General features: G+C 42.5%; 1 protein-coding gene across 3 annotated transcripts in view; it reads right to left on the bottom strand.

The window, feature by feature from the left end:
• LOC144806119 (vomeronasal type-2 receptor 26-like) overlaps positions 1-26,244 on the bottom strand; it is a 420,183-nt gene that overhangs the window by 170,613 nt on the left and 223,326 nt on the right. The window contains exon 2 of one of the 3 annotated variants that reach the window (XM_078672573.1): positions 25,907-26,126. The exons of the other annotated variants lie outside the window; for them this stretch is intronic. Coding sequence (XP_078528699.1) covers positions 25,907-25,915 — 9 coding nt within the window. The 5' untranslated portion in view covers positions 25,916-26,126. The remainder of the gene's footprint in view (positions 1-25,906; positions 26,127-26,244) is intronic. 3 annotated transcript variants of the gene reach the window in all.

The raw sequence follows: 26,244 nt of genomic DNA, 5'->3' as shown, positions 1-26,244 counted from the left end.
CGCTCTATTACTAAGAAAATAGTATCCTGGCGCGAAAGGGGTGAGAGGCAGGGTAGAGGGGGACCCTATACAGTGATGTTAAAAAGGTAGGTCTTCAGTCCTTTCTTGAACAGAGTGATGGATGGTGCTGTTCTAAGCTGCTGTGGGAGAGTGTTCCATGCTCTCGCTGCTCTGACTGAGATAGATTGACCGCCGAGCCTGATGTATTTGAATTTTGGAACAATCATTTGATGCAGATATTAGAAAAGTCTCCAGGTACAACTGTGCTCCATCTAATTCTGCAGTACTGGTCTGTCGGACGGATATCAAACTTATCCGTCCTATTATGGCCTGTCCCTGGCTTTTTGATCAGGTCCATAATACTAACAACCGCTGGGTTATGGTCACTAAAATGTGACCAGACCGCCGAGTAACCAAGGATCTTGTCCCCCAGCGTGGAGCTAATAAAGATGTAGTCAATAACTGAATGACTTCCATTCTCTTTAAAAGTAGGTATCTCCTCATCCACCATAGATGGAAGCATTAAACCGTTATCTGCCAGAATTGTTTCAAGGAAATCTCTGTTGTAATGTAGCTTGTCTTGTGCATCCTCCCTATGCTTACCCCTGCTCTACTGCTTGGCCCTTGATGATGTCATCGGAATGTTGGGAGGGTGGAACAGTAAGGAGATGTCAGTTGGTATGAGGGGCTGAGCAGTGGAACTGCTCCTGGTGGGGTCTGATTCTTGTATCTACATAACATCTTATACTATGGATCTAAACTGAAGAATAAAGCTATGATCCTGGATACATCTATGGACTACAGATCTTTCATTATTTTAACAATGGCGACGATTGTAAAGGAACCTGCGTGCTATTTCTATGGATATGGACTTTCAAGAAACTAAAGGATTACAACCTATGGATTTGGAGAAACTTGGCACATCAAAGACCCCACCAGTGACCACAGCATCGGTCGCCCTTTCATGTAAGTGCCAGTTTCTGTTTCACTGACGAGTGTTTTGTTGTGCATAAAGACATTTTTTTTTTGGGACTTTGTTTTTACATGCTAGCTGCTTTGCTATCTTTCCCTGCTGTCGATCTTAGTTACTGCCCTGGGAGCGCTGTCCTGTTACCATTAGTTTTGGTCAGAGACTGGAGGAGAAAGCGACATGTTTTAGCAAATGACTTGTTTTCCCATCGTAATGGCAAAGGAAATAAAGATACAGCTGTAAACTGAGCTCCAACTGTAAGTAGAAAAGACTGCGTGATTTTCATTTCTGGCCTGTTCCACTATATCAGATCTGCAAGCTGTTTCTGTCTCTGTCATGCAAGTCTACAAAGCAAGTTTTTCAGCTGAATTCTCACTATGGGACGTAACGGTGAGCAATAGTATTTCAATGGCAGTTTCAGGACGTGTTTTTATTCAAACACCTACCGGCATTCTGTAATTGGCGGGAGGCTTCGTGAGCATGGGTTTCACGAGCTGAGGTTCCCTGCGCTGTCATCTCCTCACTCTGATGACGTTTTTGAACCTCCGTGGGTTCTGGTGGACTAGCAGAGTCTTCTATGTGTCATCTTGCGTCTTCGCATCATCCTGTTTACAACCTCTGACCCCTTAAGGACGTGAGTTCGTCACTGCGCTATGGAAAGCTACGTGAGCGGCCATTTTTTTTTGTTTCCAAGGTTACCGGAACCTAACACATCGGAGCGATATGAGTTTGCAGGTTTAAGTTAATGAAGAGGACATTCACACGCAGTTCTGATGGAGAGCGGTAATTTCTTCTGGTAGTTTCTCAATGTAAAACCTCCATGCTACCTCTAATTTACCGCTCAAAAGGTGTTGGGCCCTTCACACCATGTATTACCTTCAGGAGACTTTAAATAAAGATGAACAGTCAAAATACAATTATTATTGTTAGCCAATAAAGAGAGTTGTTGATTATTTTAAAGGGTTTTATTTTCTAGTCAAAAAGTTAATTTTTCTCTGACCCTTTATTCATTAGTAAAATATCAATCAGGTTACAGAATTTGGAAAACAGGAAAAATATCAATAATACAGAACACATTACAGTCTGCATATAAGCATTACATGTAGTTATGAAAAATGTGGCGCAAAAGTCTTAAAGAGTTTCTAAGAAAAATAGTCTTGCAAAGCTAATCAGTACTTAAATAGTTTGCAAAAATATGCTATTAAGAGAAATAAATGCATAAATCAAATAAATCTTTTCAGACCTAATTAATTAGTCAAAACATAACTTAAAGTTTAGCATCTAATCCTATCCTGATCCACTGCACTCTCTGTCTGTCTGTGTCTAAAGAGGAAAGCAGCCCGCCCTTCACAGGCCTCAAAGGAATGTGGCATGAAGTGCCAAGATATGACGTGGAAGCAAGAAACCTCCCCCTGACACTCCTCGGACGCAAGCCCGCCCTTCAGCAATCTCCCGGGACGTTTCTCGTACCTAACCCATAGAAGCCAGCTGAGCTGAGAAAAAGAAGAAGTGGCAGCTCCCATCCAGAGAGGACAGTATTTATACCATAATTATTGGCAGAGTACACAAAGATGTAACATTTTTCAGTAAAACCTTTACGTGATTGGTCAGTCATGATGCATGAGGTCACACTTCCCTGACTCATTCTAAAAACCTGACTTCACTAGTCTTAACAAAAGAAGCATACATGAATAAATACATTTATAAACATTTGCAACATTTACTAGGAAAAATGTTTCAATCTAATTCATCCTTCCTTCCTTCTCAGCGCAGTAGATGGACACTTTTAACTAACACTGGTACATTGGCAGAATCACAAGAATGTATAAAGTTCAACGTGTCCTTGACTCCTTTAGGAAAGCTGGTACAGTCTGCGCATGCTCTCTTCTCTTTAATGCAAGCCATAGCCTTGCTGGATTCACAGGCAGCCATTTAATTGTAGGCCCCAAAAATAAAACAAACACAAAGATAATATTAATTTTATGTAAATCAGCCCATTATGTTTCCCTCCCTCATACTAATACCCCTTATAAATGTTTACCTAGCCAAGCTATTAGTGAAAAGCAGCTTTTCTATTATTTATGACAACATGCAAAATAAATGTGAAAATAGCATTTTCATGCTTTTAGTGTAACATTTAAAAGCACACACAGTTAATATAGCGCACACTGTTAATACAGCACACACAACAACATGCTTTAATGTTTTAGATAGCTTTTCATGCAAACAAGCATTTAGTCCCTTGTGTCGTGTTTGGTGCATTATTAATTCACACACATTATAAAAAGAGGTGTTATTAACTGAAAATGTTTATCAAAATATGCAACAAGTCAAAGTCTATTAAGACAGGAATAATAAATTTAGATTGGCAAGGGATGAGCTTGGAAGAGAGAAACACATTCTATTAATCTTCAAAGGTAAAAAGGCCACTTTTTCTCTACATTGCAAAAAAAACATGTTAATGCAGCAAAAGCATTTTCAGGTCTCACTTTCATGTTTTTCATGTGCCATGTTTTTAACCTGCACCAAAATGTGCGTGGCAATTTAAATGCAGCCTGTCTGAAGCACAAAAAATAAAACAATGCATGACTGCAGATGAAATCTGCTCCATCAAATCCACCCTTCTGATAATTCAAATCATAATAAAATGATTTATAATTCATCACACATATTTCATTTCACAAGTGACAATTAAAAAAAAAAAAAAAATTTACATTTGCAAAAGCTGAGCATATAAGAATGTTACTTCTATTTCTAAGGCAAACACAAGTTTGGTCTGTAATCAGGTCATATATAGCCAAGCTCAAATGTTTTAGTGCAGAGTTCTGTAAGTAGCTTCTTGGAACAGTTAGTCTTCTTTAAAATAAGTAACTAAAATAATAAAAAAGGAATTCAACATGACAGTTTCAGCATTTCTTTGCTCTGTGTCATCAGCTTGCCATCAGAATGGCTCATAAAGTGTGGCATTCTGTACTTTTTCCATGCAAATTAGACTACTTAGGTGCTGAGAAACTCTGGCAGAGCACCATCAATCCTTTGCACTTTTTCAACCAAGGCCTTTCACTCTTATTTTCACTTTGATCAGATTCAGATGTTTCACCACAGCATCTCTCAGATCAAAACCGTTGCACCATCCATTATGCAGATCTTGTGTAGCAGCTGCAATCTGGTGAGAAACTGCACACTGTACATCAACCAGACCTACACAGCAATGGCTAGTGTTCTCCTCAGTGTTTTCCACAAGTGCATTTGCCTATGCATTTTCAAGCCACTTTAGTGTTGCTGAAACACAGTCTTTTGCAAAAGGTAACTCTGTGCTGCCATTGTGTTGCTTTATTATGCGTGACACTTCAGGCAGATGGCTACAATCCATTTCTTGTCCAATCTGTTGTTCTGCACTCATTATCTTTGAGATCACATTATGATCTGATTTCAGAGAAACTGGCAATCTATACCTGGGCATCAGTCTTTGCAATAACATATTTGCCACTTTGCAGTTGTCATTTTTCTCAAAAACAGTTCTGATACAACCCTGTTGTGCTGCTTCAAAAACATTTTCTTGAGCCTCTTTAAATTTAACTGTGAAGATTCCATAGAATGTACATGCTAACAGAACACAAATTTGTCCAACTGAATTAGCATTTCTCTCTCCCATGACTACAGTGACTCCCAATTGAGCAGATATACTGCATGTTATGGTAAGGGCAATCAATTTCGAATTTTGGGCTGGGGTAATTACTAAAAGCCATGAAGCTTTGACAACATCATGTATAAGGAGCACAGCATGTGCTGCTTTTAATGTGTCACCTTTCAAACTTGGGCCATCTACAAAAAGGACACTGTTGGGCTGACTCAGATGTTCATCCTTCAAGTCTGAATTTGGCTTTATGCATATTTTCATGATATTGAGACACTCATTTTCAGTTTCATCATAATCCAATTCATTTGCTGACATTTCTGTGAAGTTAGGGTCAAAGGCCATTGGGCAATACATCACAGACCTTTGAAAACATTCATCTTTTTGAATAAGCAATGAGAGAGCGCAGCCCTCCCTCTCACTGCAAATTAGTGTATTTTCTTTCAAATAAACTTTCATTCCTAGTGCTGGGGCGCGCCATTTTTTCTCTTTCAACTCTAGGAATGCTTTTGTGCAGTTGTTGTCCAATGGAAGCGGATCAGACACACCTGAGTGTGTCAGCCTCAGTAAAGGCTTAGCCACTAGGGAAAGGTTTAGTAACCACTCTCTACAGCAGCTAACCATTCTCAAAAATGTCCTGACTTCTTTCTGAATTTGAGGTGAATTCATCTTGGAAATTATTTCCACCCTCTCTGGTGACACCTTTCTACCTCCCTTTCCAATTTTGTGTCCCAGACATTCATCTTCTTTTTGACAGTACTCCTGACTATTCTCATGCAATGGCACTGTGACATGAACTTGGCAAACATTAATAAAAATAAGCCATTCTTCACCACATGGAATGTGAAAAAATATATTGGCTGGATTCGGTACCACAGGACAACATGGAAAAAATATGCTTTTAATCTCCTGCACTATTCTGTTCTTTTTATTTGGTTTCTGTGAACCTGTGATCAGAAAGTTACATAAACTTCCAATCAATTCCATCAAAAATCCTTTTATTGGTAAAATTCCTGCAACTGATTGTGTTCCTGAATACATGTCATCTGGTTCAAATTTTAATAAGACATGTTCTGCACATGTTATTAACCTGGCATCCTTCTCTGTGAACTCTCTTATTTCTTTGTTTATTATTTTTTCCAAAGCAGAAGGTAATTTTTCAACTGTCTTTTCTGAAAATAATGCTACAGCTGTCTCTTGTTGGGCCATTTTAAAATGTACATCCTCATCAGGAATCTGAAAAATAACATTATCTGATGTACAGTAATCTGAGCTGCTTACTTTGCAAAGTAATTGTTTTTCTGCTAGGCCTGAGTCACAGACAACAGTTTTGCAGTTTTCCTCAAATGGGCCTAATTTTGGTGCACAATTTTCTAATACTGGGTTTGTAATTTCTTTCTTTAAAACTCCTGCAACTAAATCTGGACTTTCCACTGCCTTCACAATGGAATTGGTAAATTCAGAACTGTGAGTGTTAAAATTCTCATTTGCAAAAAGAGCAACCTGTTGAACTGGATTCTGATTTTTTCTCAGGAAATAATTCCCATTTGCTCTGGACAACCTATTTAAATTAATGTTAGCATTTTCCATATTTTGTGGGACCATCTGTGCTTGAAAAATTCCTGCCATAGGTACCTGTTTCTGAACTGACATTTGCATTTGCTTAACTGGCATAATTTGCACCTGCATTTCTCCATGTTTTTGTGCATCATGTTTAAATTTAGTTTTCTTCTTCCAATGCTCAAATCTGTTATAAAGATGGCAAAAGGACACATTTTCCAGCAGTACAACATCCATACCTGAATTTGCACAAACCAAAACACCTTTACTTCCATCCTGTTCTCTTTTAATCTGTACCCAATCAACATCCTTTGCTGGCCCTCTGCCCTTCAGGAAAATAATCACTGCTATATTTTCCTCCATAACAACAGAAAATGATGGTGCATTCATGCAAACCCTTTTCACTGTCTCTTCACCTGGCCCTTGAACAACAACTTTAGATTCAAACCACAATTTAGTCAGCATGGCAATATAAAAGAACATTTCCAAATTAATGCACAACTCTTTCAATATTTCATCAAATCCATCAACTTGAGGGTACCACAGCACAATCTTGTCTCTCAATTGTGGGAATGTGTTCAGAAATGCTGCAAGTTCCCTTTTATTCTGTGGCATAGGAACATACATTTCTCCCACCTTTTCTCTCAATGAGTAAGCAAAAGCTTCTCCCTCATTCTGCTTATTATTTTTCTCAATTATATCTGGTGGCTTCTTTTCCTTATTCAGTTTCCTTGCTAGGTCTGGTGGTTTATTTTTCTTCTCATGTTTTCTTGCCCACTTGTCTCCTAATTTCTCAAACCCATTGCATTTAAACATACATTTTATTTCTGCAATGTGCAAATGCATTTCTGAAGAATACATTTTCTCATTTGCTTCATCATCCATGTGTACCCTGACACTTTTCTGAAATGGAAAACTTCCTGAAACATCAGTTTCATATTTATGAGCCAAATCTGTCAGTCCATTATGTGTAGTTAATGCACATGCAGCTGTTTCCATACTCAGGGAAATTAATTCTTTTTCCTGACACTGGTTCACATTTTCATTATTTAAACAGCAGGGACAGTTAATTTCTTCATGTTCAAATGTTGAATTTAAAACACTAAGCTGTTTCTCTTTTTCAGGGCCTGTGTTGTTATGTTCTCCCATGTTCTCTATATTTTTAATCACTGCTGCTTCCTCAAAGCAGGTTTGAAAAATCCCATTTTCAAATATATTTATTTTATCCTGGGCTGCAGAAGTTGTAAATACCATTTTTCCCTCACCTTTTAGTGCTTGGGGTAATTTCTGTTCACTAATCTGTGAATTCTTAGTTTCTGAAATAAACCTTTCCATAATCACCTTTTCTGCAGCTCTTTCAACCTTTTCAGTAGGGACCATATTAATTGGGACAGTCATAATTTTTCTAGGCACTATCTGTACATCTGCAGTTTGCAATTCTTGGACTGAATCAGTCATATTTAAAGCAGTAACACCTGGAGGTATCACTGTCAGTACTGAATCAACAGGTAATGGTTCAATATAAAATGACTGCACAGTTCTCTCAATCTGTATTTCTCTCTGTTCAACAGAAGCAGTAACCCCTGTAGTATTTACTGGTTCATTATTTTCAGTCTTTTTCATGGGAACCACATAAAGTGGTGGACACTCAGTTAACAATTCATCCATTATTTCATCCCCTGAATCATTATTTATTTGAAGCTCTTTGTCAGCATTAATTCCCTTCTCCTGTATATGGTGCTTTACCTTTTCATCCTCACTTGCTTTCTCTTTTGCTGTCTTTTCCCACAGGCTTAAGGCCTCAAATTGTGCAGCTTTAGATGGTGTCTTTATTTCACATAAGACTTCCCTTAATTTGTCAATTATTTGCAATTCAAAAGTACCATCTTTTGGAAACCTCAAAGCTCCCTCTTTTTCAGTAATCTTGCACCATTGTTGAACCCACATACATGTGTTTTGTCCCAAACTGGTAGACATAAAATGCACAGGTGTTCCTTCAGGAGCATCACCAATAAAAAACGAATTTTTCACTTTACCTCCTAACAGCTTCTTTAAACCTTCAAACAGTTTCATTTTTGCAATAGTTCAATGCAATTTCTTTTCTCCAAATCTGTCCGTCTCAATTTTAGTCAGTTTTACTCCTACCACTGACCCTCCACAAAATCTTACTTCAATATTTCTCTTAATCAATAACTCTGTTAGTAACAACATAAATACATTCACTACTCTGTCTGTTGTGCTAAATAAAGGATAGATTTATATTCACTGCGAGTAACACATTCCGCTTACCCTTCACAAAGTAAGACTTTCCGTTTACTCTTCAAACACTACAGGTAAATCCCTTCCGCTTACCTTTCACTCAAGCTCAGAAGAACCTGCTACTCCTTTGGACTTATCCTTCAGGATATATCTTAGTCCAAAGTTTCACCAGCGAACCCTTTTGCTGTCAATCAAGCTCAGAAGAACCTGCTACTCCTTTGGACCTATCCTTCAGGATATATCTAAGGCCAAAGTTTCACCAGCGAACCCTTTTGCTATCAATCAAGCTCAGAAGAACCTGCTACTCCTTTAGTGTGACCCTTTCTAGGTGATATCAGACCAAAGTTTCACCAGCGAACTCTTTGCTATTAATCACTCACACAGAAAATAGTCCCTAATTTAACACTGCCAGCCCTCCTTAGCTTCTCAGTGTTATTCCAACAGACGAGTAACCTCAGTGCAGTGTGGCTTCCATTTACCACCCGCTATTCCTTCCCGGGATTCCACAGGTGTGCATACCTGCGTGTTCCAGACAACATAGAACAAGACACTAACTTAACATGAAGAGTTAAAACATGTAATCAATAACCAAAAAAAAGTATGTCCTATGAAATTACCAATATAATCAATAACACCATCAATTCAAAATGAGCAAAATGTCACCAACAGTAAAAATCCTTACTATTTTCAACACTTCAAAAATACATGCTAGCACATTAACAACATTTCACAACCCTATTTATACTCACACCACTTCTTGCATCACCTGCCAGTACTGCTTTGCCAGTCTTCAGGTTCTGAGCATTGGAGTCAGGAATCAGGACTTGGACATTTATCTAACTTGGGCAATTATTTTATTTCCCTTCTTAAGGTCAATGATCCATTAGTTGAATAGTTGATGGTGAAATCAATAATTACTAATCACCAAACTAATCAATAATGACCATCCTCTGCTTACCAAAAACTGATGGAGAGCGGTAATTTCTTCTGGTAGTTTCTCAATGTAAAACCTCCATGCTACCTCTAATTTACCGCTCAAAAGGTGTTGGGCCCTTCACACCATGTATTACCTTCAGGAGACTTTAAATAAAGATGAACAGTCAAAATACAATTATTATTGTAAGCCAATAAAGAGAGTTGTTGATTATTTTAAAGGGTTTTATTTTCTAGTCAAAAAGTTAATTTTTCTCTGACCCTTTATTCATTAGTAAAATATCAATCAGGTTACAGAATTTGGAAAACAGGAAAAATATCAATAATACAGAACACATTACAGTCTGCATATAAGCATTACATGTAGTTATGAATAATGTGGCGCAAAAGTCTTAAAGAGTTTCTAAGAAAAATAGTCTTGCAAAGCTAATCAGTACTTAAATAGTTTGCAAAAATATGCTATTAAGAGAAATAAATGCATAAATCAAATAAATCTTTTCAGACCTAATTAATTAGTCAAAACATAACTTAAAGTTTAGCATCTAATCCTATCCTGATCCACTGCACTCTCTGTCTGTCTGTGTCTAAAGAGGAAAGCAGCCCGCCCTTCACAGGCCTCAAAGGAATGTGGCATGAAGTGCCAAGATATGACGTGGAAGCAAGAAACCTCCCCCTGACACTCCTCGGACGCAAGCCCGCCCTTCAGCAATCTCCCGGGACGTTTCTCGTACCTAACCCATAGAAGCCAGCTGAGCTGAGAAAAAGAAGAAGTGGCAGCTCCCATCCAGAGAGGACAGTATTTATACCATAATTATTGGCAGAGTACACAAAGATGTAAAATTTTTCAGTAAAACCTTTACGTGATTGGTCAGTCATGATGCATGAGGTCACACTTCCCTGACTCATTATAAAAACCTGACTTCACTAGTCTTAACAAAAGAAGCATACATGAATAAATACATTTATAAACATTTGCAACATTTTCTAGGAAAAATGTTTCAATCTAATTCATCCTTCCTTCCTTCTCAGCGCAGTAGATGGACACTTTTAACTAACACTGGTACATTGGCAGAATCACAAGAATGTATAAAGTTCAACGTGTCCTTGACTCCTTTAGGAAAGCTGGTACAGTCTGCGCATGCTCTCTTCTCTTTAATGCAAGCCATAGCCTTGCTGGATTCACAGGCAGCCATTTAATTGTAGGCCCCAAAAATAAAACAAACACAAAGATAATATTAATTTTATGTAAATCAGCCCATTATGTTTCCCTCCCTCATACTAATACCCCTTATAAATGTTTACCTAGCCAAGCTATTAGTGAAAAGCAGCTTTTCTATTATTTATGACAACATGCAAAATAAATGTGAAAATAGCATTTTCATGCTTTTAGTGTAACATTTAAAAGCACACACAGTTAATATAGCGCACACTGTTAATACAGCACACACAACAACATGCTTTAATGTTTTAGATAGCTTTTCATGCAAACAAGCATTTAGTCCCTTGTGTCGTGTTTGGTGCATTATTAATTCACACACATTATAAAAAGAGGTGTTATTAACTGAAAATGTTTATCAAAATATGCAACAAGTCAAAGTCTATTAAGACAGGAATAATACATTTAGATTGGCAAGGGATGAGCTGGGAAGAGAGAAACACATTCTATTAATCTTCAAAGGTAAAAAGGCCACTTTTTCTCTACATTGCAAAAAAAACATGTTAATGCAGCAAAAGCATTTTCAGGTCTCACTTTCATGTTTTTCATGTGCCATGTTTTTAACCTGCACCAAAATGTGCGTGGCAATTTAAATGCAGCCTGTCTGAAGCACAAAAAATAAAACAATGCATGACTGCAGATGAAATCTGCTCCATCAGTTCTACTGGTCATCACAGGGTGAGAGAACTGTAAGGAGTATTGCGTGTTTTCTTTTTAAGGAAGTTGTGTGCCGAAAGTTTTTTCATTTGGTTTTATGCTACACTTTCATTAAGCTTAAAGCTTAAGTTTTGCCTGGAATCTGGTTTCATCATAATGCGAAGAAACAATTCTGAATTACTGAAGTACAATCTAGTCCTTTACTCATTTATCCTTGTCAACACTGCCATCTTGTGCATTTTTGTGGTACCACGTTTTGCCTGTCAAGTCTTACCTACTTTACCTACTTTTGACTGTTGGAGTTTATTCAGGTCAACATTTTCTTTTGAAGAGGTATATTAATTGGCAAGTTATGAAGGCTGTTTGGGGCGCTATCCAGTTAAGAAGTTTTCACGTTTCTTGTTGACAACAGATTGGAACTTTTGCTGAGGACCTTGGGTGAGACATCGCTCACCGGTGTTTGTTTTTTTTTTTTTCTGTACATTTTAACACGAGTGTTTTGCAATGTGGGGGCTCAAGCTGTAGTTTCCTAAGGCAACTTTATTTTTTTTAATCCTATAGTGTGCCTTTCTTTGGGTCCTGTTTTTGTACACTGATACAAGTATGTTTTATCTGTTGTGTTCCTTATGTATGGATAAGGGGAAGTGTGTGTGTCAGTATCAGTGGTGTATGCAAAAGGGGGAGTGTGTGGTGTCCGTTCTAGAGGGTTTATCCCTAGTCCTGCCGCTGTTCTTGGTTGTGTGTGACATAAGCCTGTCACCCCATTGGTTATTTCTGCCTTTACCTTTAAGTGGTTTTTGAGAGCAGTGTTCTCTCATTTGGTTGTGGGTAACTTAGTTGGTTACCCCATAGGCTATGTGCCGTTTTCTTGGTTGTGGGTGACATAAGTCTGTCACCCCGTTAGTATTTCAAGGTTTTGTTGAGAGTCTGAGAGTTTTGTTCTCTCATTTGGGTTGTGGGTAACTTTGTCGGATACCCCATAGGCAATGTGCAGCTATTTTTGGTCTGGTATGCAGAATGGGGAGTATGTTGTGTCCCCAGTCCTGCTGCTTTTCTCAATTGGTTGTGGGTTGGCTTTTGATAGTCGCCCCGTAGGCATAGCATGTTTTTACCTCTGTGGTTTTTGTGAATATTGGTTTCACACTTGGTTTGGGGTCGACAAAGTTTTATCGCCCCGTTGGTCTTACTTTACCTTTGTGGTTATATGGAGAGGATGTGTACCTCCATTGTTGGGTGAGAAATATCTAGTCCCTGATATTGTCTGGATTGCCTTAGGACTCTTGTGTGGGTCCTAGCTTTATTGTTTTATTTATTAATGTGTTTAGAGTGTTAGAAGGCTTAGGACTTGGAGGTTGAATCGCTGTGTTATTTGGCTCTTTGTTTCTGAATCTTTTTGACATTTCCTTTGTGCTTTTTCATCTTTGCACATTTACTTTTTGTGAATTATATTGCCTGTGTGCTTATGATTCATTTGTTGATTTTGATGAAGGGGGATGTGTTGTAATGTAGCTTGTGTTGTGCATCCTCCCTATGCTTACCCCTGCTCTACTGCTTGGCCCTTGATGATATCATCGGGATGTTGGGAGGGTTGAACAGTAAGGAGATGTCAGTTGGTATGAGGGGCTGAGCAGTGGAACTGCTCCTGGTGGGGTCTGTTTCTTGTATCTACATAACATCTTATACTATGGATCTAAACTGAAGAATAAAGCTATGATCCTGGATACATCTATGGATTACATATTTTTTATTATTTTAACAATCTCCTTGTGCAGAGTGCTCAAAATGGGTATCCCCTTGCTCTATGGGGCCTAATTGATCTAATGCCTGACATTTATCCGGGCAGCCATGAATGTTAAAGTCGCCCAGAACTATGATGAAACATTGGCTTTTATTGACCTCTTTGTAATCTGCCCAAAAAAGATTTAACGTGGCCAGAAGATCAGTCGTGATGACTCTATCATACGAATTATAAAAATGAATAGTTAAGATGCTGCCCACCCCGCTGCAAGAAATTTGTACTGCCAAGCAGTGTGGTGATACTATGTCTAATTGGGTATGGGTGCCTGGGATGGTAGCCGAGATTAGTGTAACCAGGCCACCCTTCGCCCTCCCCATATTAGATAATGTCAGCCCCACCTAAAAATGTTCTCCAGATCGGGTCATCTACTTTATTTTTAAGGCCAGCATTGTTCCAGGTTGCAAGCTTTATACTTGCACCCATAGCTGGTTGAGCCACCCTGTCTAAAAGACAAGTTTTGCTTACTCGTGAGTCCGAACTAAGGGCTATAGATGGAGTGACAGAGGTAAGGATAACTTCGGAGGAACATAGTCACTCGATATCTTCCAAATTTGAAAAAGTATCAAATCTATTAAAAACTGGTACAGAGAATTCATATGGACCTTTCCCCTTTAATGGGTCTCTATGCGCTGCCCCAATATTGTGAGGGGGATAAAAAAATCCCAATGGGAGAACGTTTACATACTCATGATGTGTTCTAACTGACCCGTCCTGCCTCAGTATGTCATCAACCAGTCTGGGGGACCTAAAACATATGACAACGCAATCACCTTCCAAACTTTTCTTAGCCTTGCCCACCCAAGGCACCCTTCTTATCATTTTAAAATTATTATACAGGTGATCACCTAACACTGTTTTATTGGACAGGTAGTGAAGGGCTTTATTTTTTAATGAGGTCCAATGTTCGTCCTGGCCATCCTGGATTTTTGAGACATTGGCCAGGATTATTGTGTAAGGGCATGCCTCCGCTGGTAGATGCAATGGCAGCTCTCTTTTAGCGGGCGATGCCCGAGGGCTTAAGCTCTCCACTGGACCCCGAGGACCTTGCTTCCCTCCCTGCGTAGCTCCCGTGGCTCCTGAGGCTAAAGATGAAATATTTGGTACTATGACCGGGGCTACAACTTGTGGTACAGATTGGGAAATTGGGGTGATCATGGAATCCACCAAGTTATTAACAGAGGTTGTGACTGCACTCAAAGAGTGAACTACAGGTGGATTGGACCCCGGCATTAGGCCTTTGTAATCTTTAAGATATTTTTCAATTACGTTAAGTCGGCCGTCTATTTGCTCTAATTTATCCATTAGTGGAGAAGTAAATAACCTGAGCCGTTCATCCATAAGTCTCATAAAGTCAAACATCTTTCCCCCCTGTTATTTTCTACATCCAGAGCAGTGTATTCATTTCTTCCTGCAACCCTGTCCTAGGCAACCTGATGGGAGGCATTATTTCCCTTGCGACCCAACCCAGATGCGGAATTGATGTTCCTCGGCTGTTTAGCCTGTTGGCGACTCCCTTTGGGGGTGTTCGTAGCCTTCCTTTTCCCCGGTATAGTTTTACTACAGGTAGCCGTCGTATCCGGCCTAACCCTTAACTGCCTGGTACATGTTACCATAGGGGATGGGACTAGGCTAGTTACAGGTGAAGGGGCGGAAGAAATTGATAGGCTGTCATCTAGTACTGACCCATTGGGCACTTGATCGGGGTGCATACAATCTGGTGGGGCAACAGTGGGGGCGGGTATCTCCGCATTTGCTAACGGAGAGACTGTTTCCCGAAGTGGGTCCAGGGACAATCTCCTCTCTACTAGCTCAATTTCTTTTGCCACTGCAGATTCTGCTCGTTTCAAGTAGGCGTCAAGAGTCCCCACACCCCCAGCCCCGTTACACGCTTTAAGGTTAGTTATTAGCCATGACAAAATATTAAACCTTACTATCCACAATTGTCTCTTTAAGGTAAATTGTTCAATATCAATGGCCCAAGATATGTCTCGCTTGTAGAAGGGTCGGCTAATGTTAATCCAGGGGTCGAAAAGAGGTGGGCCCAGCCCGGCCTCCTCTGGCCTCTGAGGGGCAAAGAGGGCCCGCCGGATTAGCCTGGCGTGGCCCGCGCGTGTCCCGCGACGCGGAGGGCGTTCCGGTGCTTTAAGCGCCTCTGGGCGCAGAAATGGCCGTGGCTGGGCGGGGCGATGTCCTCGGTGCATTCTGGAAGCTGTGGTCCCCCCCCCCTCGGCGGCCGCGCAGACGGAGGATGCGGCGGCGGGGGAGACCGGCAGACACAGCTCGAAGCCCGGAACAGCAGCGCAAGAAGCAGCCAGGAGATGACAGCGCCCACAACAGCAGGTAGGTTCCAAGAAATAACTGGTGCCCAAAAGGAATTTTCACGGAGCTCCCACTCCTTCGAGGGAGCTCCGGTGCTTTAATCGCCTCCGGGTGCGGAAATGGCCGTGGGTGGGCCGGGCGATGTCCGCGGTGCGTTCTGGGAGCTGTGGTCCCCCCCCCTCGGCGGCCACGCAGATGGAAGATGCGGCGGCGGGGGATACCGGCAGACACAGCCCGAAGCCCGGAACAGCAGGAAGCAGCCAGGAGATGACAGTGCCCACAACAGCAGGTAGGTTCCAAGAAATAACTGGTGCCCAAAAGGAATTTTCACGGAGCTCCACCTTGCAGTCAAAAATTTACAAAGCTGTTTTCAATCTGCCGAAATGTGCCTCACCCGCCCAGGTCAGACTGGAATTCGGCCTCCAGCATCAGAAGTACAGGGGGATGAGCACCTTTATAAAACTATGTCACACATTCCGCTCCTCTGACCCGGGCAATTTGAACAGCTTATGCTGGGACAAAATCAAGTCTCAGAGGGAGCTTAAAGTGCCAAACTCCTGGGGTAGCTTCCTGAGCAACTCTCTGGTCAAGTTGGATCTACAATCAGTATGGGACAAAGGGATGGAAAGAGGAACTTTCGTCAAAACAATCAACGTCGCAGCCAATAAGAAATCTTTACTGGAGGACAAAATGGCGCTCACCAAGAGGCGGCACGCGTGGACAGTTATAAATTCGTATAGGTTTTCAAAGCCACAAGCTTATCTATCCGCCCATTTCAGCTCCTACTTAAAAATGTGCTTCATAAAGTTTAGAATGGGCGTGCATGACTCCAAGGACCTATACCCCTCATGGAAACCAGCTTTTAATTCAGAATCCTGTCGACTATGTGGATTCAAAAATGAAACCCTAATCCATTTACTATGCGCCTGTCCAGCTATTCAAGTCCAAAGGAGACAATATCTGAAATCCATTTTTAATGAATTGAACATCCGGTCCAGCAGGCAAGCAGTGATACGCTGGCTGGAGGGCTCGTCGTGTATCCTGGCTTGCAGAGGAGTTAAATTCATGAAACTCGTCAATACTCTCCTATTGCAAGCTGACGTAGACTAAACATAAGTTCACGTTAAATTTCCCCAATACCTTTCAAGGGGTACATCATGTTCAAACCTGCTACTTGAGTCTAAAATTCTTAAAACAATAATTTGAATAATTGATGTTTATAGCTATGCACTTTTTGTAATATAAAACAGTGATGTACATTGATCATTTTTATTGCACGATAATGACATTCGTCTATGCAGCTTTTTTATTGCTTTCTTCAGGTGGGGTTTTGTAATGATTTTAATTAATCACAAAAAAAAAATCTTGAATTTTGAAGATCATTATTGCAATCTGTTGGTTTGGTGAAGATGGAAGTCTCGATGACACCATTGGATATTGTTAACAGGACATCCAGAAACGGGATATGCTGGGGTTCGATGTGGTGAGTGAATTGGATTCGTGGGTTGATTGAACTAAGTTGCAGGATGTTATTTTCAAGGTCAGAACGCGAACCTTGCCATATGATGAGGATGTCATCAATATAGAATTTGAACACAATCAGGTTCATATTCCAATGGGGTTGTGTCAGGATATGTTCGTGCTCGAATTTCATCATGAAGATGTTCGCGTAGCTTGGGGCTCCAGAAAAGCCCATTGATGTGCCATTGCACTGAAGAATAAAACGTCCTTGCCATTGAAAGTAGCTGTGGAATAGACAGAAATGCAATATTTCAAGTAGAAAGATGCGTTTGGCTCTGATGTTATCAGTTCTCAGTAGTGCCCATTCAATGGCCTCTATCCCTTCCAGGTAGGGAATGGAGATGTACAGCGAAACAATGTCCAATGTACACAGCCATACTTGCCCATTGGGTGGGACAGGGACATCACTTAAGATGTTGAGTAGATGGGTGGTGTCCTGTATGTACGTGGGGAGGATCGTACTATGGGCTGAAGGAAGGTATCCAAGTAGCGTCCCAGTGGGTCAAGAATGGAACCACATCCCGAGACAATTGGTCTTAAGGGAGTCTAACAGTGACTTGTGGATTTTCGGAACCATGTACAGCCGGGGTCTGCGTGGGAATCTGGTGAATAAATATTCTTTGGTTTTGGCATTTATCCATTTCATGTCTATAGCTTTACTGAGAATGGTGTCAAGAACTCTCAAAAATTCATTGGTGGGATCTTGTGGTAAAGGCAAGTAGGTAGTAGAGTCCTGTGTCATGCTTTCAATTTTTTGTTCATATTTCGACCTGTCCATGACCACTAATGCGCCACCTTTGTCGGCGTTGGTAAAGTGGAGCGTGGTATTAGCCTGAAGTGAGCGTAAAGCTGATTTCTCTCCTGGAGAGAGATTAGACGGGGAGTGCGATACCTGTGGTATTTTGGAAATGTCCTGTTTCACTAAAGTTCCAAAAAGATCTATGGCTTTGTGAGAAATCGGTGAAACAAATGTACTTCTCGGTCTAAACTCCTGGTACTCAGCTTCATCAGCACTAGGCTGGTTGGTCTCAATGGTAGAGAAAAAGTGTTGGAGACTCAATTTTCTAGTGAATCTGAATAAATCTACTTGAGAATCTAAGCTTCTAGCCTGGTTCGTAGGAACGAAGGAACAGCCTTTGCTCAACACTGTCATTTGCTGCTGGGTTAATTGTTTATAGGAAATATTTACCACTAATGTTTCTTTTTCCGACTGGGCTTTCCCGAATCGGTGACCTCTACAGGTTTGTCTGCGGTGGAGTCTGTTGGTAGCTGGTTTGCAGCAGGACTGGTGGACAAAAAAGTAGCCTTCGGGGTGGTGGAACTGCCACTGGGGACATCCCTAGCTCCTGTGGGTGGGGCTGAAGCTCCTTCATTAGATGGCACTGGGGGACGGGACATTTGTGTATCAGTGACTGAAACTACACTCTCCTCAGAGGAAGTCTTACCAGGCTTTTGCCAAGTGCGTTTCTGGGCGTACACTTCGGCCCAAGAGTAAACTTAATCGAGCTTATAGTCGATCGTGTCTCGACAGAACTTTCTCACTTTACTTTCATGAATGTCTTTAGCGTAAGTATCAAGTCTGGTGCTGATTTCGCCAAGAGTTACTGACCATAAGTCAGATTCCATATGCTGACTTAAATTAGCCTGTAGATCTTTAATTTCAGACTCAAGTCCAGTTAAAACTTGCGATAACTCTTCGACTATTAACAAAATTAAGTCCAGGGAACATTTATTTAAAATGGCGTACCATTTCTCCATACATTTTTTATTCATTTTAAAAAGCATCGGTTTAATGGCCAGGCGCAGCCCTCTGGGAATGCAGCTGGCCCGGTGATATTGGATAAGTGTTGCTGCATGCAGGCGTTGATTGATTTCACGGCGCACAAGGTATTCTAATTGTTTAATTTGTTGCTGGACAGGACCTGAAGTGGCATCAAATGTCCTAACCTCTTTAATGAGCCCATAAATATCCGCTGCTTCTGCAGTCGAATAAACTTTAGTATGAGCTTTGTTTTCCGTAAGATTTAGAATGTCGTCAAAAGATGACATGGTGTGGTTAAGACAGTATTGGTGCAGATGATGGCTGGTGCAGATGATGGCTGCTAGGCAGGATTATGTGAAAACAATAGGGTAAACGCAGCCAGAGATGGACTCAGTAAACAGTTTATTTTCCAGCTGCCCAGCAAGTAGTGGGCAGCTGCACCGTTTAGGCATTTCTTTCAGGGGACAGGTCTTTGTGAGCCTAGGAGTGAGTCGCACTCCCTTCGTCCTACCTTGGCCTTCCACAGCTGTGCAGCACTTAGTGCCAGCTGCATCGTTTATGCCCCAGTGCATTGTTCTCAGCTACTCAGCAAGTAGTGGGCAGATGCAACTTTTAGGCTTGGCGCAGTGGCGCAACCTTGACCTTCGCTGCTTCGGCAGCAGCCCTGACTTTATGGACATAGGGCGTTTGAGCCCCCTTATTTGAGATGGCCAGTTAGCCAGGGGGGGATTGTTACATTTATAGGGCGCAGGCCCTATTGTGATTTTTGTGCTAATGCTTTGGGAGTTAGGAAATGTATTGTGTATAGTATGTTTTGCGCACCCTCTTTTGATACCTTTAGATGTGGTTTATGCATAGGAGGTTGTTTTACCTGTTTAGGTTTGTGTTAGGGAGATTATACTTCCCTGTGTGATTTACGCCCCTAGCGTAATGTTTACTTAGGTGGTGAGGGTCTAAGGTAGTTAGACTTGTGGGATACTGTGCATGATGGATTTCATGTCACAGACTGTTTCAAAGTACAGTGATTATCAGTGTTTACTGGATGTACGTACTATGACCTATTTTTACGTGTATGTTTATGATTTAGTTCACTTTTACCAAGTTATCTATTTTACTATTTCTTAAACAAGTGCTAAGTCCGACAGAGGCCCATGTGGCCCTGTCATGTATAAATAATCCCTTGTAAATTTTGCCCGTGCCAGTTGGCACAATGTATATTGTGTGATTACTATCCGATGTGTTTTGAGAATACAAAGGCTATTTTTGATATAACCTTGTGTGGAGTTCCTTTTGTGGGGGGCCTGGGATGTTGTTGCTGATGGGTGGGTGCGTGCCCAAATGCTTTACACATTGCCTCCGGGATAAGCCTAACTGCCCGTGTCATGTTGCAAAGGGGCTGAGCAGGGGTTATCTTGGCGTGTAACTCCCTTGCCCTAACTAGAGTTGTGGTTTCTGCCTGGCTTTGGCGAAAGCCTCAGCCAACCAGAAATCCAATTTCTAACAACAACAAAGTATTAAACCGTTGTTGGAAATGGGATCCCTGGCTGGCCAGGGCTTTCGCCAAAGTCAGTCAGAGACCACCACTCCCAAGTCAGGGCAAGGGAGTTACACGCCAAGATAACCCCTACTCACCCTCTAGGTAACGTGGCGCGAGCAGCAAGGCTAAACTTGGAGGCGATGTAGGCTAAGTATTTGCGCACGCACCCCAGCAACAACAACCAAAGGCCCACCACAAAGGAAAACTCCACACAAGGTTATATAAAAATAGCCTTTGTATTACACCAAAACACATTAGATAAAACACACACGTTACAATGTGCCAGAGGCACGGGCAGAATTTACAGGGGATGTGTACAAGACAGGGCCACCTGGACCACTGTCAGGAATCAGAAGTAGCACTTTCAGAAATAGCACTTAGTACATAGAATATAGCACAAAATAGCACACAACCAGTAATCACTGGTAACCAGGACCTCACTAGCACCACCTGTACTAGGGAGAAAACAACCACCTATGTATCACAATACCTGTAGGGGTGTAAGCACATAACACATGATGCAATGCATAACATTCATTCAGAGGTGTAAGGAGGAAAACACATGATGCATCACAATACATTCAGAGGTGTAAAAACAATAACAATTGCGCCAAACTCACAAGTCACCACCTGTGACTGTCCATGTGTCCCAATGTCAGGGCCTAAACGTGGCAGTTGCCCACAAAGTGCTGGGCAACTGGGTAGCACAATGATGGGGCCAATGTTGGAGCCTTGCAGGCTCTGCAGAAATCACTTGTGCCCCCTAAGCCCCTCCGGGCTCCAAGGCAACAATGGGGCCAATGTGGGAGCCTCGCTGGGCTCTCAAGAAATAAATTGGCCCTCTGAGCCTCTCAGGGCTCCAAGTAAATCAATGCAACCCCTCTGGGCTCTGAAAGCACAGATGCAGCCTCACTGGGCTGTGGGGGTCCCTTACGGGGGACCCGGGAACACTGGGGGTGCCTCGAGCCTCTCACTAGGCTCAACGAACACCAAATGCCCTTCTTGAGCCTCTCTGGGCTCAAAACACACTAGTGGGGCTCACGAGCCTCTCAGGGCTCTTGACCACAGCAATGGGGGCACTCAGGGTTAAAAAAATGCCCCGTCGTTGGAGCGGCCCTCTGCCAACCGGGGCCGCTCAGAAACAAAAGGAAACTGCCCCTGAGGTCGCGATAATGAGAGGGGGCAGGGCGGACACCGTCAATGCGTCCCGACGCCCCCCTCTCCTTTTCCCAAGCACCAGCACTCACCGGGTTCTGGCGCTGCAGCTCTCCTCGGCCTGGCGGCTCTTCACGGGAGCTCCCGCTCCTCGGGGGCTCCCTTCCCACACTTCTCCCTCTTGTGGGCAGCGGGGCTCTCCTCTCCGCAACGGGGCCCCGCCTGCACCTTCCCGCCGCCTCTCCTCGCTGATGGGCTCTCCTCTCCCGGCGGCGAGGCGGGACTTCCGGTTGCTTTCCCCGGGGCCGCGCACGGATTGGCCGGCCGGCCCTTCACTTCCGGGTCACCGCGGGCAGCGCGGCGGCCCGATTCAGGCAGGCAGGCGGGGGATGAATTTACCGAGGGGTGGCCTCCCTCGAGGTAAATTATGAATCAAAAACAGCGGCAATGTCCCGGGCAGGGTGGGCACCTGCCAGGGGACTCTAAAATCAGCAAAAGCGGCGTGGGCAGCCGCGGAAGGACAATGACAGCGCTCCCAGCGCTCAGCTGATAAGCAAAGTGCTTCTAAGCGCTAGGGCCGCAAATAAAGCACTTCCAACGCTTCAGGGGTAAAAGACAGCGCTCTCAAGCGCTAAGGGCAAAGTCCAGGCCCCAAAGTTCCTAAAAGACAAACCAAAGTCCTTGTAGGCAGGCAGGGGGCAGGGCTGGGCCCAGAGCCAGCACACTGGGTCTCCAGGCAGGGAGACACCCCAAGTGGCGGTCCTCTGGCCCAGCGACAGCAGCAGCAGCCCCCCTCAGGATCCTGGAAGAGAACAACAACTGTGGGGACACAGCCCCTTTTTCATACAGTATTTCCCTTTGTCTGAAGGTGCAGGGTGGGGGCGGAACCAGTCGCAGCTGGTTCTTGAGTACTCTGTTTACCTCAACCACCTTTTCTATTCACTGGCAGGGCTTGGGTCGTTAGGCACACCACAGGGGGGCGGAGCCAGCATTGTGTGGGGAAAACCCAGCCCATCCAGGACACAGGTACACTCCTACCACACGTCACTCATGCTAATCTCCCACTCACCACCGGGCAGACCCATCCAGACTTCCTGGAGCCTGGCATGCCAGCCAGATCCAGCCAATCACACGCCAGCACCCTCACAGCACACGTACAGCCATGTCTAGAAATGGCGCTTCCCTACTAGACACATACATGCTGCATACACCATCTCGCAGCATTTACTCTCACGAGTTCACACATACCAGACTCAAGCCTGTACACCCCACGCATCAGGAACTACCAGGGACACATACATTCCCCATGCATTCCTATGGGCGGGCAGGCCTAGCTCAGCACATGCACTCAGAGTGCGTACGCACTTTCCACTGGGACACAGTGAAAGTGCGCAGAATCCCAAAATCACCATCTCCAGGTCACCATTTCAAGCAAAAAGTCTAGGGGTGAACCTGCCCTAAGGGCCAAAGTCCAACAACCGTTCAGGTAGTGACTAGACCTCTTTTCACAAAAGCACCGTGTTGTGCCTTAAAACAGGTGGACACAAGTAGCCAGGTAGCGTTTCGTAGTTTTCTTTATTAGTTCCATGTTGCAGGTAACATCCACACAGGCACCAAGGCCTTCCATTCATCACAGTCACACCAACATTCTGATAACCATCTGTCACTCTGGCTGAGCAGCTGGGAGAAAGCTAGGCCTGGTAACATGCATACACATTATGAGAATATAACATAATGGCCCAGTTGTGAGCCAAGATGGCCACAATAACTGACTGAAGGTGTTAAACATGACATTGGAGTCACCTGCCAGATGTGTCTTTGTCTGTTTCTCTCTCCACAAAGCTTAGAGCTCCAAGCTGGGAGAATCAGTCTTTAATTACAAAACCCAGCCTACGGCCATTGCTTTCTCTGCTCCCTGTCACCATTACATTTGTTTTCTGTGCCTTTTTATAACAGCCCTGCTCTCTCCAGTTTATCTGAGCCATGACAAATAAACAAAGAGCCAGAGGCGCATATGGAAGAAGAGGAGGGCCCAAAACAAGGGGGGAGGGGGCTTAGCTGTAAACATCAATGTAAGTTAGTGAACAGCAGATCTTTTTCCAAAGTCAGGCCACATTCCATAGCATCCCCTTTCATGCAATCTGTGTGTTTTGCTGTAACAGAAACCTGGTTTCTTGCCCTGTCTTCCACCATTCATTCCTTTATCCAACCCACACGTTTTTAGTAACTAAGACAGGTAAATGTGGAAAATGTGGAAAATCAAACACCTATCTGATGAAATACGCCAACAGCATCATAGGAGGAAACAAAAATCATTCATTTAGGCACAAAAAGACTTAATTACTTTGTGAGGATCTCCAAAACAAAATGGGGACACTGGACAAACTCCGAAACCTGCAGCGCTAAGTTCTCAGCTACCAAAACACAATATTCATGCACATTCTGTGGAGCTTATGACCAAAGAACCTCAAGTAATCCCTCGGAAACAACACAACTTAAAACCACCCAATAAAAACATGACAGTCACAACTAAAAACAAACACATTCGGATCTAAATTCAGCACAAATCTTCAAAAGCTTGTTATTGAACTCCTTGTCAACCACTACCTCAAGAAACATGTCTAAAAACTTCCTAAGAACAGGATAGTTTCTCTCAGAAAGAAAACCTCCTTTATCAGAACACTCAGCAAATAAAAAAGGACCCATCAATCCCTGACAGTAACACATCAATCTTCAATAGCCCATTCCTTGAAAATTCAGCTGAAAGAGCTATATTCTCACAAGTACCTGACTTCATAGACGTGAACCAGACCCCAAATGGAGCTCTGGTCAGACAGGGACACTATATCCAAAGAACCCATGCCTGCTCCCCAGATGCCTTCCTAAATGTTCCTTTAAGGAACATGAGCTGTTTTGAAGAAAATGTTTCCAATTTGGGAATCCAAACGCATGTCATTCTGCATCTCTTACAAGTTATTATTTCAGCATTCCTAACAATCATAGGGGACCGTAATTAGCTACCTGTCTAATTAATAATCATTAGGCACTTTGTTCTTTAACCACTTGCATGTACATATATAGAAAAATTACGATTAGGTTAGAAAAAGTTGATTTACAATTTGCAACTTGTCTGTTAGTACACCCGGTACTAAATTTTCTGATGGTGAAATCAATGATAACCATGGAAACCATGTGCAAATGGTAATCTTCTAAAAGAATATCCATGTTTGGTTGATATTTCATTAGAAATGAAAAAGTGACTCTCCTACCTACCCTGGCTGTAAGTCTTTCCTCTGACTCTCACCCATAAGGAGTGGTCAGACTGGGTTTGGGATGAGATCATGTTATATAAATTATGAGCTGCTGCATAGAGTGCTGTGCGGACCCTGTATGTGAAGTAGAAGTTAATAATATCATATACTCTTGGAAGAGGATGTGCCACTGTTTAAACCTCCCTACAGTATGGACAATTGGTTCCATAGGGGAATTCAGTATGGAGAGTAGAATAGAACACACTAGGATGCAGTAAAGTCAAATGGGTAATTGGAGATCTCTTCACTGTACTAGGCACACCGTACATAATGCACACACAGACTGATATGGTGGCGCTTAATCACACTTTTATTTTTAATTAACCCTACAGATGGTGATGTTTGGACTAGGTTGTTTAGAACAACTTGAACTGTGATCAACAACTTATTTCCCTGAGGAAGCCATTCACTGATGAAACATTTTTGCCAGACTTGAAGATCAACATAATCAATAAAGAAGAGTGCAAACATGAAAATGTTTGGACTTTGAATTTAAGAACTTGAGTGCCCAAGGGATAATCATAGAATTCACTATGCACATCTGCCGAATGACAGTACATTCTAAACCCTGAAAAATAAGAATGTCTATTATTCCATGGGATATAGTAAACCTTCATACTGTACAGGCAATCTTTCAGTGCAGGAATTTCTCTCTTCGGAACAGAAAATGTCTGAGTGCAATTTAACAAATCAGGCTATGGGATCTAAACAGCATACTTAAAAAAAAGGATAAGCTGATGTGCCAATCCAAACAAGCATACACCATGTGTACCTATCCCATAATACAAGTCTAAATTTAAGCTATGCCAGGGGATCTTTTCAGCAGTGTACTATCAGTACATTGGCAGAGAATTCATGCATCATGAATGGAAGGGCGATGCCGCGAGACTTATAGGCTTCATTTGGGACAGTCCGGTAAAAGGAAGGGTAAAGAAGCCAGTCACTAAAGAGTGGATCCATGGCACCATAGCTGGTCTGAGAAGGAAACACATGTGAAACATTGTACAGTTTATGACACTGCACTGATGTACAGGAGGCAATTCATGGAGCTCTACTAGACAATTCCAGCCACTCCTCAAGCTCAAACTTCCTTCACATGCAGTCTGATGACTTTACTGATGCAATGGCCCAGTTCGCTCAAGCACACTTTGCTGATGCAGAAGCAGGGCTCAATCTGGCAGATTTCATTGATTTTAAAAAACAGTCTGCCTAGGAATATTTAGTTGATAGATCGCTCTCCTCTGCCCTGCTGTTCGGGTGAACCCTCATACCTCCGGCATGGTTGGCAGGCTTCTTTCCTCCCTCAGGAGGCAGGTTGGCCTATTGACTCTTCAGGTCAGGGGAACCGCTTTTGCCTTCCAGGCGAGGCTCCAAATGATGTCATCTCACTTCTGAGAACGTGGCTGTAAGGAAAACACCAGCTCTGGTTGCAAAACAGTTCTCAGTGTACTCTGAAGAAGAACCCCATTCCTTGGTCAAACAGACTTGGACCTGGAACAATAAAGAGCCTATTCACAAACTGCATTTTGTAGTATGTTTTGTTGTACTACAATACCATCACAAATGTCCTACAAAATGCTATTCACAAACCTACATGCAGGGTCTTCAC

Source organism: Lissotriton helveticus, chromosome 1_2 (genome assembly GCF_964261635.1).
Source record: "Lissotriton helveticus chromosome 1_2, aLisHel1.1, whole genome shotgun sequence".
NCBI classification, from domain to species: Eukaryota; Metazoa; Chordata; class Amphibia; order Caudata; family Salamandridae; genus Lissotriton; species Lissotriton helveticus.
The sequence above is the reverse complement of the archived record's forward strand: the minus strand, read 5'-3'. Positions and strand labels throughout refer to the sequence as shown.